General features: G+C 33.1%; 1 protein-coding gene across 22 annotated transcripts in view; it reads left to right on the top strand.

Moving 5' to 3' along the window:
• Dyrk2 (Dual-specificity tyrosine phosphorylation-regulated kinase 2) overlaps positions 1-14,378 on the top strand; it is a 234,205-nt gene that overhangs the window by 175,098 nt on the left and 44,729 nt on the right. For all 22 annotated transcript variants that reach the window (XM_073966893.1, XM_073966892.1, XM_073966905.1 and 19 more), the window contains 4 exons: positions 1,248-1,430; positions 8,570-8,972; positions 9,473-9,642; positions 9,712-9,989. In XM_073966893.1, the coding sequence (XP_073822994.1) occupies positions 1,407-1,430; positions 8,570-8,972; positions 9,473-9,642; positions 9,712-9,989 (875 nt within the window). In that variant the 5' untranslated portion in view covers positions 1,248-1,406. The remainder of the gene's footprint in view (positions 1-1,247; positions 1,431-8,569; positions 8,973-9,472; positions 9,643-9,711; positions 9,990-14,378) is intronic.

The raw sequence follows: 14,378 nt of genomic DNA, 5'->3' as shown, positions 1-14,378 counted from the left end.
CAGAAAAACTTGTATCCTGTAAACAGCAAATGGGAAAATGATAAAAGACAACAACTGCAAAATAAACCGTTATTGAAAACATTCATTGTCTTATATAATTTGTTGTTACCAAAGTAAATTTCATAATTCCTATAAGCCATAGATTTACCACAAAAAGGTCATCCTTTGTGGCAGTCAATATAAAAAAAGAAGGGGAAGGATGGATGGTTGGCCAAAAAACAAGTTAAATACAACAACTGACTTCAATGGAACTAACTTTCGCTTATTCAATGTGACAAACCAGTAAGCCAACGAGAAACATGACAAAGTGCTAAATATTGTCATAGACAAAATAGCGCGCGGCATGGTGATATTTGATTTGCTGGCTGTTGTTAAGAAGATATAGCTAGCCACCAATATGTTGTCTGCTTCGTCTTGGTGGTTGTTTCAAACATGAATAATATTATTATGGATGGATGGATAATCGTTTAACGTCAAATGTCAAAAGTTTTTGGAAGACATTTTCTGTGTAAAAAAATAAAAATAATAACTTTATTGGCTCTAAGCAAGAAACGTCGCAACGAAAACTGGAACTCTAGCCTTTAAGTGGCGAGGAGGCGGTAGGGATATTTGCAAAAGGAGGGTGTTTTGAAGTAATACAAAAACATAAATGTTTACATTATTTACTTAGCTGTCTATGTATTTACTTTTTCGTCATTGCTCCTTTTTTGTGGCTAGAGAAACCACTTGTTTGTCTGCCACAAAAAAAGTGTTGTCTTCTGGTAAACTAACTGCTAGACCAACTGTCTGCCTTTATGTCTTTACTGTTTCAAAGGGGTTACTAATCACACAACAAAACTATACGGTTCAGCGATTTGTTGAATGTAAATAAAAAATATGATAAATGTCCATAAATAAATAATATTTTTTGTGTTTGGTTTATTTAAAGTGATTTATGAAGAAGGACAAATATTGGGAAATGTTGAGAAATTATATAGAAAATTATAAGTAAAGAAATTCACTTTAACTATAAATCGAAACAACAAATAGAAAAGATTCCTTGAAAAGAATAAAAAAAATTCCCTGGAAGGAAAATAAACTCTGTGGAATTTATTACAAAGTTTGAATATTAATTATTTCCATTAATCGGCCATTTGTAAATACAGATAGAGAAGTTTTAAAGACAACCTAGTTTATTTTTATAATATTAGTTTTTAATTAAAAAAAATAAATTACTAATTGTATTATCAATTTTTTTTTCTTTCCAGCAAACCGCACTTACAACAACACCAATGATCGCGTCTCCGGTAACTTTACAACAATTGTATAAAAATATCTAAGTAATATATCAATCAAGCAACAATTAATTGGTTAACACCAATACTTATTATTCTAATTAATCTGGAATATTAACAAGAAGCATCAAAATGTTGGATCGATGTGAAATGCCGGTGAGTATGATTTTATAAAGAATGTATATACTTAGTTTGGTCTATAGATTAAGTCCCATGCTAGCCGATATGAAAGATATATTATTTTAGAGCCCAATAGTAGTTCGAAAATATTGGACGTAAGCCTCTCTCTTTCGCTCACATCAAAGGGTGAATATATGTAGCTACCATTTAATTTCATATTTTCTGGCAGTAGACTTGAACTCACGATCTTTTGTGAACAATACTGGAATACTAACTACGGTGGTATCTATAAACCAAACTTCTTTCTAAAACCAACGCATTGACCTAAATAGTGTTTTCGTTAATAAGCAGCCTAAAAGTATGCTCATTAATTTATCTATCTCATAAAACTCGTAAAATTTGAAGTATAGATGGCGATACAACACGTAATACAATCTTAGGGATATTTCTGTACCTTTAACTCCCATCTATTCTTCAAACTCATCCTATATTGAGTTGTAATTGATCTGAAACGTATATAAAATAAATCTAGAAATTCATGCAGTACATTTCGTAAGAAAAATTTTAAAACTAATATCAGACTTATCTGCTCAAAGTCAGAAGGGATTTAAGAAATATGGATAATGGGTATGGGTAATAATATTGAACACATTAAGCGATTATCCAAAAATTTGAATTCATTACTATAACACAGGAAGTGCGAAATATTATGGAAAGGATTAGATATCTTAAGCTCTGAAGGAATATTAAACGAAATTTATAAATTTGAAAGTAATAAATATATTTAAAAACTGGAATTTTTATTTGTGATGATCAAATTTATTTCCTTGGTCTCATATTAGTGTATTGAGAAGTGGGAAACATGGACTAGTTAGGATGTAAACTAAATGTAGGATATAAAATTGTGTTGATGAATTATACTCCTTTCAAAATGTATACAGAGTTGTCCTTTGATCTTACATTTTATGACAAAGTCTGTATTATGAACTATGTCTCTAAACAAACCTCAAAAATACATGTCGCCCAAAATCTTCGGACTTCTAAGCAACGACCAAAGGAATTTATAACTATACACGGTGCTCTTGAAACAATTTTAAATGGAAGGTGCTTACACCTCGGAAGTTTTTGCGGATTCTGAAACTAGAATAATCATAGATGAGAACAATCAAAAAACAAAAAAAATCGCCGGAGCGGTTTTTAAATAAATCGCGATTTAAGTTGACATTTTTAGGGGTTGTTTAGGTTTTCGCGATTTTGCTTAGAAACCGCATTTCCTATCAAAATGGGATTAAAACAAATATTGTAGCTATGAAAATTCTCTACAAGATCGACCTTTATGGTATTTTCGTAGTTTTTACACATTTTTGAGATATAGAAGTTCAACTTGGGACAATGCACTGACTGTATCGCCCCCTTATAAAACAATGCCATGTAGGGTGCGCCTTAACTAACTTTTGATGAAAACCGCTTACACAGGGAAAGTCTTTGTGAATTCTGAAACAGCAGTGTTCATAGATGAGAAAAATCCAAAAACAAGAAAATATCACTGTAGGGATTTTTAAATAAATCGCGGTCAAAATTCACATTTTTAGGTATTTTTTAGGTTTTTAAGATTTTGCTTGAAAACCGCAAGTCCAATCGAAATGGAGCTAAAGAAAATGTTGTAGCTGTCAAAATTCTCTAGAGGATTGACTTTATCATTTGTTCCCAGCTTGTACCATTTTTGAGATAAGGAAGCTCAGTTTACATGTTTAGTTTTTTTTTGTTAGGGTTTCGCGAATTTGCTTGAATACGGTAGTCGTATCGACATGTGACCTGAGAAAATCTTAAAGCTGTGAAATTTCTCTACAAGGCTGGCTTAAGTAACTTATCCTTAGTTGTAACATTTTTTTAGATATATAAGTTTAAGTTGGGAATTTGCAGTCATGACATTGTTTTAAAAGGGGGCGATACAGAATTGAATTGAATTTGAATTGTCCCAATTTGATCTTCCATATCTCAAAAACGGTAAAACCGACGAGAATATCATAAAGGTCAATCTTGTAGAGAATTTTCATATCTACAACATTTGTTTTAGTCCCATTTGGTAGGAAATGTGGTTTCTAATCACAATCGCGAAAACCTAAACAACCCCTAAAAATGTCAACTTAAATCGCGATTTATTTAAAAAGCGCTCCGGCGATTTTTTTGTTTTTTGATTATTCTCATCTATAAACATTGTAGTTTCAGAATCCGCAAAAATTTCCGAGGTGTAAGCACCATCCATTTAAAATTGTTTCAAGAGCACCGTGTATACGGTTAGTTCATAAACATCGAATGATCGAAATTGGATTTTATCTTACATTTGATCTTCTAATTTATCATGTAGGCAGTTATTTGACTGCCATACAATTCCTAAAGTCTCCATCTGGAGACACCAGACGACATCTTGTAATTGATTTATGCTCTTTTCTAACAAATTAATTGATATTTTGTGTATATGTTTTGCATCATCTTTCAGTTTACAAGAAAACTGAACCAAGCGCATTTTTTGTCGAACAAATTCTTGATAATCTCTTAGTTTTAGGCATTTAAGGTGAGAGTGACTTTAGTAAAATCACTTATACAACAAAAATAAATCGTACAACCTTTGTTGTAAAAATAGAATATTAAATATTGTGTATTTCGTATTGTAACACGAAATGCTTAGTTTCTGTTAAGAAAATCCGTCCAAAAACCATCATGACATCTGCAGGGAGTTTACAACATTAGGAAACTAGCGAAGACACTAACCACAGACATTCAATCAACAAGGAACTTAGGTTTGTGTTCGTAACAGACAACATGCAACAGTTGAGAAGTGGATAGTGAGAGTGACTTCTGTAAAATCACTCATACAACAAAAATATATCGTTCAATCTTTGTTGTAAAAATAGAATATTAAATATTGTTTCATATTGTAACATGAAATGCTTAGTTTCTGTTATGAAAAGCCATCCAAAAACCATCATGACATCTGCAGGGAGTTTACAGCATTAGGAAACTAGCGAAGACACTAACCACAAACATTCAATCAACAAGGAACTTAGGTTTGTGTTCGTAACAGACAACATGCAACTGTTGAGAAGGGGATAGTGAATACTAGTAAATCAGCAGGGATCCTCACTTAATCTACTATATATAGACTTTTGAGTACATATGTATGTATAGCATGAATTCTCACTAACCCAAAACGAACCTTTTCCAAGAGAATCTAGTTCCGTAATATAGTTCCACAGTTCCAAAAAGTTCCGATATTGTTCAATGAATTGTTCTCCTCCATCGTTCTATATGTTTCGGCCGATCCAAATATTTCCGAGAGCGATATAGTTCCACGAATTTTTCTAAATAAACGTTCTTTATACCCTCAGCATTTATGCTAACGAGGGTATACATATACACTTTCATACGGGCAAAATGTGCGCCATCGAATTTAGATCCCAAGTATGATTGGACGAAATGTGTTTCAGACAATTTGGAGTTGATTTAGCCATGTCCGTCTGTCTGTCTGCTGGAGCGCACGATAACTCTCGAACGGATCAATCGATACGGTCCAAAATTTGGCTTTCGTAATATTTTGTCCAAACTTAGTTTAAGTTCGAAGATGGGTTATATCGTTCCATTCCTATCGGTACTTCCCCCACAAAAGTTCGGAAATGTTCGGAAAATTTGTGCCCACGATAACTCTTGAAGGAATTAACCGATTTGGTCGATACTTTGCACATCGTGATATTTCTACCAGACTAAGATGATGTTGCAATATGGACTAAATCGGTCCACTCCTTCGGGTACCTCCCACACACAATTTTGGAAAAGTTCAGTTTACGACCTGGTCTCGAATCACTTTGAGTTTTGTTGTAGCAACTTGTATTCACTACCCCCCATAAGACGGTATAAGTTTCATCAGGGGCAAGTCCATTTTCCTGAGAAAATAGCCTGAAAATGACAAAAAAAACCCCTATGACTCCGTGTGTAGTGGTTGGAGCGCAAGATAACTTACGAACGGATCTGCTGATTCGGTGCAAAATGTCGCCTTCGTAATATTTTGTGCAAAAGTAGTTTGAGTTCGAAGATAAGCCATATCGGTCCACTCCTTCAGGTACCTCCCCCGCAAAAGTTCAAAAATGTTCGGAAAAATTGTGCGCACGATAACTCTTGATGGGAGTGAGCGATTTGGTCCATATCTAACAGATATAGATCATGTTCGAATATGGACAATTCTCCTTCTGGTACCTCCCACACACAATTTTGGATAAATTTACTTTAAGACCTGCTCTCGAATCACTTTAGTTTTTTGTTGAAGCAACTTTCTTTCGCTGCCTCAATTAGGACAGTAAATGTTGGCCTATGGCACCATAAGTAGTGGCTGGAGAGCTCGAACCGAATTCTGCGTTCGTCCTCACTTTGGATATTGTAATATTTCTAGGAATATTAGATGAAATTCGAAGGTGGTGCCTTCCCCACAAAAGTTCGAAAATATTCGCTAATATGGTACGCGCGATTTCTCATAGACGTAGTCACCGATTTGGTACAAATTTTGGAGCTCTAATTTGGTCCCTATCTGTCCAATCCTTGTGGTATCACCCACACAAATGTTCAACATTTTTGTGTGGTTAAGGGTCTGTTCGAGGATTCTTTGGGCATTTTTACCGAAGGTTTTCCTAGTGGCCCTGTTTACAGCGATATTATGTTTTTCGTATGTGTGTGATAAATAAGCTCTATCTATCGATTTCCCCGCAAATTTTTGAGCTTTAATCCTATCCATATTTTGTCGGTTCATACTCCCAACATTTTGAAAACCAAACTAAATACATAAGTTTTTTTTTGGGTAAAAGTATTTCAATCTACACAGGCTGACTGACACTTTTTTTGGTTTTATTTTTTATATATTTTACTCCACGAAATGTGTGGAGCAGAAAGTGGTAAAAGAGAAAGCCATTTTGACATGCTTTCTCTTAAATTTTGCCTTATTCGGAATAGTTCCTTGCAGCTAGTTCCTTCTGGAATTTTACAACTCTGGCCTGTACCGAGATCTAGTAAAAGACACTCGTGGAGGACAGATATTAATATATGCCCAAACACTTTAAATAATATTATTTAAAAGGTCATATCGGCCCGGGATTGATTTAAGCGCTTTCATTCACCTAATTTGATGGAAAAGGCATCGCATAACACAAAGAGTACCAATGGTAATCACACGCAGAGAAAAAAATATGTTTGATCCAACAATATTCCAAGAGCAAAATATGTATTGTTAACATATTGTTGGATTCCTTATGCGGTATTGTAAATCCAACAATCGTTTTTGTTAAATCCAAAAATAGGTTGTGTCAACTGAACAATATTTCTCTCTTTTCTTTGAAATTTTTTTTCTCTTCTCTCGCTATTCGATGCCGTGTTGAAAAAACAATTTTGGTGAGTTGTGGTGTTTGTATGACATGCTGCCTTTATCTTTGTTTTTGTGTGTATGTATACCAACAATGAGACTCTTGTTTTTATTTGTTTCTGTTTTGGTTTCATTCTTTTTCTTTATTTCATTCTCCTTTCCTTTTCATGTTTGTTATGGTGTTTAATTACTCTTTATGTTGTGGTGGCTGCCACAAGCTTTTTGTTTGTCTTTGTTGTCAGCTAAAGTAGCAAACCATGTATTGCGTTCATCAATGCTCGTAATATTATACGCGATATTTATATCAAAGTTGTGCGGAAAGTGTATATGAGAAGTATATACACTCAAATCAAAAAATTTTGTATCTGGTTTTCAGGGCTGACAATATGTTTTGTAAAAAATTTAGATTATGATTGTTCCTACAATCGGTATTGTTAACGATTTTTACAATATTACGGAAATACGAAAGTTGTTTTTATTTTCTATGTTCGGAACAAAAGATGGTATTTTTGGATTTGGATTACAATGTTTGCACAAAACAAACACATTTTTGGAACCAAAATAGATATTTTTGTTCCAACAAAACCGAAAAATATTTTTTCTCTGCGTGCAGTCCATTTCATATGAGAAAACATGAAGTATCAATAACTGTTTACTCTGAATATATATTCCTGGTGCAATGATTTACATCATGCTCGCTTTAATCCTGACTACGCTAAGGTCGCGTGATTTATGTATTAATTCCAATCACATGACATACATGACGGGGACACATGTGCTCCTAAAATTATGTCCTTATTACTAAAATATAATTTATTAATTGTACTAAGTAGACAAATTATTCAAGAAGGAACTGAAATATCAACACAAATATTATTTGTTAAATGGCAGTGTCGAAGTAATTAAACAAGTTTCAAACTAAGCCACACGTGTTTTACACGTTCCAAAAATTAGATTACACTCAACAAGGACAAATTAGCCTAAAAGTATGCATAACTTTTTTTGGGAACAAAAGAAAAAGTTGTGAAAAAATGACAAAAAAGATATTTTGATAATGTTTCCAAAGTTAGTGCAAAAGATATTAATTGTAAAAAACAAAATGAAACTAATTAAAGTTATCGTATTAGGAACTAAGTATTAGGTCATAAATTTGAGACGAGGTTAATTAGTGGAGCAACAGAACTTATTTGAATGTCAATGCCGAGATAATTAAAGTTTCCTAGAAATGTAATTAGATTCCAGTAGTTTGAAAGCATATAAGTAGATTTCAAGGTAACTTAAATGACAACATTATTTTTTTATATGAAGAGCACCTTAAAGTATGCACCATTTTCGCAAAACCTAGCTAAGACACATTAGCAGTATGATATACTAGCTTACTAGGTATTTACACACAGACAGTATTGGCAAGACAATAGCAACGCTACAAACCATTTTCACCAATACATTCAAACTTTTCTCTATACATATTTAAAAATTTATAAATGTATTTGTGAAAAAGGTTTCTATTTTTGCTATTGTCTTGCCAATACTGGCATTTGTAAACGCAGGGTTAAGTCAACGGCTGGCTTCAAATGTAAAACAATAAAGGAAATGGTGACCTAATTCAAATATGGCTATGACAATCCCTTATTCTTTTCCATTTTATGCTACCTATTGACTTAAACGGACTGCAATTCAGATTAGGTCCCTCAGCCTTTTACGTTAATGATATATGATTATTTTCCCAACTATATCTTGATTTAATTTATTTTCTCATCCTTATTTTCAGGTTCAGATCGACAACGACAAATGTCGTCGTGATCGTGATGCACGTCTCTCCAATTCACGTATCGATTTGCCAAATCTCTGCAATGGCGGCACAACACGTGGCTCATCCCGCAATCATCATCACTCGAATGGTCATCATCATACGTCACAAATGCAACAACAGCAAAGTTCACATCGCAGTCCATCGAATGGCAATCTAAATAATAATAACAATATCAACAACAACAACAACCATAATAACAATAACAATAATCTAGGTTCACCCGTCTCTTCAAATACTGTATCCTCACATGGTAATTCATCGAGTGGAGAAAGGGGTTCGTCAACAAAATCGAACAGTAGTACGGGTAGTGGCAATTCAGGCAGAGATGAAATGAAATGTATAACACCCATGACGCCATCAGGTAAATAGGCAACGTTTTTTGTAGAATATATCAAACAAAACAAAAAAACTAAAGTATGCTTTTAGGCTTAAGGGCCTAAATGTATGTTTTAGTTTTAATGTTATATACGACATTCACTTTTTTCAACTGAGTATATTTTTTTGAATTTCACATATAATAGTGTTGATTTTTTTCCGCTGCTCTTGTATTTGCTCAAAAAGCTGTGGCTGTTTTAGCATATTCAATAAGGCCAAGGCCACTATGCGTAGAAAATGTCACTTCACAGAGTTATTAAAACAAACAAAAAACTAAAAAAAATCTGTATTCATGCCAAAAGGCAATCTCTCAAAGTGAAATGTCAAGTATTAATTAGGGGGCAAAAAAGAGAAAATAAAACAAATACAAACATAGAGAAAAGAAAAAACTATGCTAACAAAATTCTACGCCGAATAAAACGACACTAAAGCATACTTTTAGTATGGTTTATTTAATTGAAATTATTTTTTCTTGCTTTTTTCCAGAACTTGTTAAAAAATACAGTAACTATTTGACTGACATGGAATTCGAAGAGCTCAAAGTCTATAAGGAAATTTGGTATTTTGGCCAAAATGCCAATAAGAATTACTCGAATAAGCCAGCTGCTTCCACTACCAATTCGGGTTATGATGATGAATTGGGAAATTATAAAATTGTAAGTTTGCAAACCCCCACAAACCCATAGAACTCCTATTTAAAAGTCATTATAATTTTTTGCTTACAGATTGAACATGATCACATCGCCTTTCGTTATGAAATACTCGAAATAATTGGTAAGGGTAGCTTTGGCCAGGTCATACGCGCCCTGGATCACAAAACCAATACCCATGTGGCCATAAAAATCATCCGCAATAAGAAACGTTTTCTCAATCAGGCTGTGGTTGAATTGAATATCTTGGATGAGTTGCGTGAAAAGGATGCCGATGGATCTCATAATGTTATTCACATGTTGGATTATATGTATTTTAGGAAACATTTGTGCATAACTTTCGAATTAATGAGGTAAGTTGATATTTTCCTATTGTTTAGAATCAAATGCCAAGCAATTAGGGAGCATTTTATACGGAAAAGTATCACTAAGGTGGGTGGAAATAGATTTTGAAATTATTTCGCTGCTTCCCGGGACCCAAATAACAGAAATTTCAAATTCACCATGGCAAAAAAGCCAATAAAAGTGCAACTCTTTTAAATTTGGCATTAAGATTAATTGTAGAATGAATTTCAAGAAAAAAATTGGTGTGGTGAGTTTCAATAGAAACTGACCACAAGGTGAATATTGACAAATAGCACCTTTATTTTATTGATAAATGTAAATCATAACCAAAAATGACTTAAAAATTATTTCTAAACGAATTTGACGTAAAAACAATCCGTGGTGAATATCTAAAAAACTCACAACGGATCATAAATACCAGAAAACCAAATATGTATTAGCATCCTATATACATTTCTAAATTACTTATAGGTGATTTTGTCTTTTTAAACAAACATTTGTGTGGTGAATTTCAAACGAAACTTACCACTAGGCGAATATGATTCCAAAATTATTTTCAAATGATTCCAAAATTATTTTTAAAATTTATTTAAATTGAAAACTAAGTGTGTTGAATTTCTATAAAAATTCAACACAACTCAACACCTTCTCTCCATTTTTAAATTAAATACAGAGGTTTGTGTGTTGTTTAGACAAAAATGCTTTGGTGAATTTCTAAACAAATTTACCACAAGGCGAATATTGCAGAAAAATGAGCAAATATCATTTCCCTTTCATTGGTAAATGTAAACCACAAATGAAAATAACTTCAGTAGGATTTTTAAAACTAATTTCAAACTACGTGTGGTGAATTCCTATACAAACTGGCCATGAACTACAAATCCCAGAAAAAGTTAAATTGACGCTTTCTTTGCATTACTAAATTAAATTTAGATGTTTTCTGTTGTTTAGAGAAAAAATGGGTATGGTGAATTTCAAAAGAAACTTACCACACAAAAACTGTTGCCGAAAATTAGACAAATAGTACTTTTCCTTCATTGGTAAATGTAAACCATAACTAAAAATTACTTCAAAATGATTCTTAAAGCTTATTTCAAGTAAAAACAACGAGTGGTGAATTTCTATAAAAACTCACCATGGGTCATAAGTTCCAGAAAAAGCGACCTTGACACTTTGATTGCATTTCTACAGAAAATATAGATATTTTTGGATTTTTATACAAAAAAAGAGAGTGGTGAATTTCATAAGAGGCTTACTATCAGTTGAATATTGTTTAAAATAAACACGTAATGTTTCCTTCATTGGTAAATGTAAATCAAAACCGTAAATGTAATCAAATTGAATTTTAAAATTAATTTCAAGTAGAACTACGTGTGGTGAATTTCAATTAAACCTCACCACGGACCACAAATTCCGCAAAAATGCGAATTAAATACATTTGTTTCCAATTCGTATTTACCTATAGATGATTCTCAGCTTTATAGAGAAAAATAGGTGTGGTGACTTTCAAAAGAAATTTTCCACAAGGTGAATATTGCAGAAATGGAGACAAATACAAATTTTCCTTCATTGGTAAATGAAAAACATTACCGAAAATGATTGCAAAATTATTTTTAAGTCTCATGCCTAAATACGTCCGTATTCTCAAAGCGTGTGTGGTGAAAAGAGTAGAACACTCGATATGATATTTAAGATTGAAAAATTTCAACTTTGATAGAACGTACGATATATTATTGTATGTATGTGTGTGTTTTGTATTTTGAAAACAAAAGCCCAACAAAACATAAAATCCAATTTATTGCAAAGGAAAATTGTTTGTTTTACGAATGAAAACATTTAAAAAAAAGTTTCTTCAGTGGTGAAATTTCCAAAATCTTTCACTATAGTTAAATTTCTTACGAAAATCATAAAATTTCGTTGTTCTGGTCATTCTAAAGGTCAAATATATGTTGGTTTCGATGTATTGCGTATAAGTTATATACCGGATGGTTTTGTATTAATTCACCATAGTAATTTTTTTCTAGGAAATCTAAAAAATAATTGGAATATCACTCTTTCTTCATTAGAAAATCCAAACCACAACCAAAAGTGGCTTAAAATGCTTTTTAAAAATAATTTCAAGTAAAAGCTTAGTGTGGTGAATTTCTACTAAAACTCACCACGGACAATAAATCCGGGAAAGGCATATTTACATTTTGTTTTCATTTCTTAAGAAAACAAAGACGCTTTTGTTTTTTTTCATATAGTGGTGAATTTTCCAAAATGTTCCACCAATGTGAAATTCTCCACGGGAATTATATTATTTCGGCATTCTGATCATTCTAAGGCCAAATATGTTTTGATTCTGGTGTTTTTCAATTTCACCACATTGAAATTTCCCAGGGAAACCATAAAATTTTAGTCTTCTGGCCATTCTTATGCCAAATATGTGTTGTTTTTGTTCGTTCTTCGTAAAATTTCTATGCTGATGGATTTTCCACTAATTCACCACAGTGATTTTTTTCAAGAAAATCTAAAAATAAACGAAATTTCATTTATTTGATAACGTAACGGTTATCAAATACCATCTGATCAATTCACCTGTTTATTTCGTGTAGCCTACGTTAACAATAGCATCTGCTTGCATACTTTTAGGAGGCATTTGAATGTTATTCCCAATTTAAAGGAAATCGCTTGACAATCACCATAGCTCTGTTCCTTTACGTGCAAGAATCTTCAAATTTTGCAACTTTTTACTCGAAAAGCGCTCCTTTACTTCAGACACCATACAATTCATATGGAAGTAGATTACAACTTTTGCTACTTTTGCCACTTTTACCATTTTCAAAAGTAAAGGAACAGACCACATGATGCATTCAAAAAATCCCCCCTTAAATCCTTAAAGACAAACAAAACTTCTTTTCAAACGAAATCACATCACAAAATATTTGTTGAAATCATTACAAAACCCCCATAAAGCCGACGACCACCACCCGCACCACTTTTGAAAAATCGTCAAAATGCCATAATATGTCAATAAACAAGACACAATAGCAACAACCACAACAACTAATAAAAATCCGACCCTGAGTGTATGACAGTAAATGAACCGTTTTCAATACCGGCTTTTTTTTTTTTTTGCTACACCAGTTCCGCCTTTTTCGTTTTAGTCTTTTTTTCTGTTGTGTTGCATTCATAATATTATTAAATCTGCATTATGACTAACAAAGAATTGGTGGAGAGGGGGCCACATAATAAGGCAATAGTTAAACAAACCTGCCTTTACCCTTGTCTAACCCACAAACGACATGCAAGCCAGCAATATAACAGCGTAACACATGAACTTGAATTTCTTAGATACTCTTAAGTTTACCATGAATTCTAATTTGATTTTGTCTGGGAGGAAATGCACAAGTGATAGATATACCATGCGAAAGGGAGAAAGGGTTTAGGGCATTTACCAGTAACCACTAACACGTAGCATGCAAAATTGTGTTTTTGTTGTTGTAGCACTATAAAAGGAAAATTATAGATATTTTTTTTCCTTTTTTGTGATGACGTTAAAGATTCCTCATTGTCATAGAGGCAGTGACTCGCATGTGCCAGCCAACAACCCCTTGAAATATGCTTTGATTTCTTGATAAATTTATCGAAAAACTAACTTTTTAGAAAAAGAATATAAAACAAATATAGTGTAAGGGTAGATATTATTTTAGAGGCATGCGTTGAGGTATTGAAACCAACAAATAGTTTCTCAAAATTAAATAAAAAACAAGTAGAAAAGTGTCAGTCGGCTTTGCCGACAGATATATACCCTCAGCCAATGCGAAGTGAAACTTTCCCCTACGGACAGATCGAATGTATTTAAGGTCTCTTCAGAATTTTGTGGCCCGTTTTGGACATTTGAACTTACCGACAAAAATGTGGATTAGGAATTAACTGCACTAAGGTCCGGACTGCGGGAGGACGGATATGGACCATATTAGAATTGAAACTAAATTTTGACAAAATATTAGGAGATCCAAAGTTTGGACCAAATTGGTTGGCTCATTCAGGGCCAGCATTTTAGTAATAATATTGGGAGAACTACCAGAACTACCGGAAGTTGTGTACCGGTATTGTCCCATGAAACTTAGTTTGGATACAAAATGACGAAGACCAAATGTTGGACGAAATCGGTTGAACAGTTCGAGAGTTATCGTGTGGGTTTTTACACCTTTCGGGCTGTTTTCCCAAGAAATATGGACTTGCGCCTGAAAAACTTTTACCATCGTAATTGAAGCAGCGAATGCAAATCGCTTCAACAAAAATCAAAGTGATTCGAGAGGTATTAAAGTGAACTTATCCGAAATTTTGTGTGAGAGGTTCCAGAAGGAGTTAGCAAATATAGTACATATTCGAAATTGATCTATACTGGT

This window comes from Musca autumnalis, unplaced genomic scaffold (assembly GCF_047663935.1).
Source record: "Musca autumnalis isolate F117 unplaced genomic scaffold, ASM4766393v1 scaffold_2, whole genome shotgun sequence".
In the NCBI taxonomy this organism is placed as follows: domain Eukaryota; kingdom Metazoa; phylum Arthropoda; class Insecta; order Diptera; family Muscidae; genus Musca; species Musca autumnalis.
This window is presented reverse-complemented; position numbering and strand designations above follow the sequence as displayed.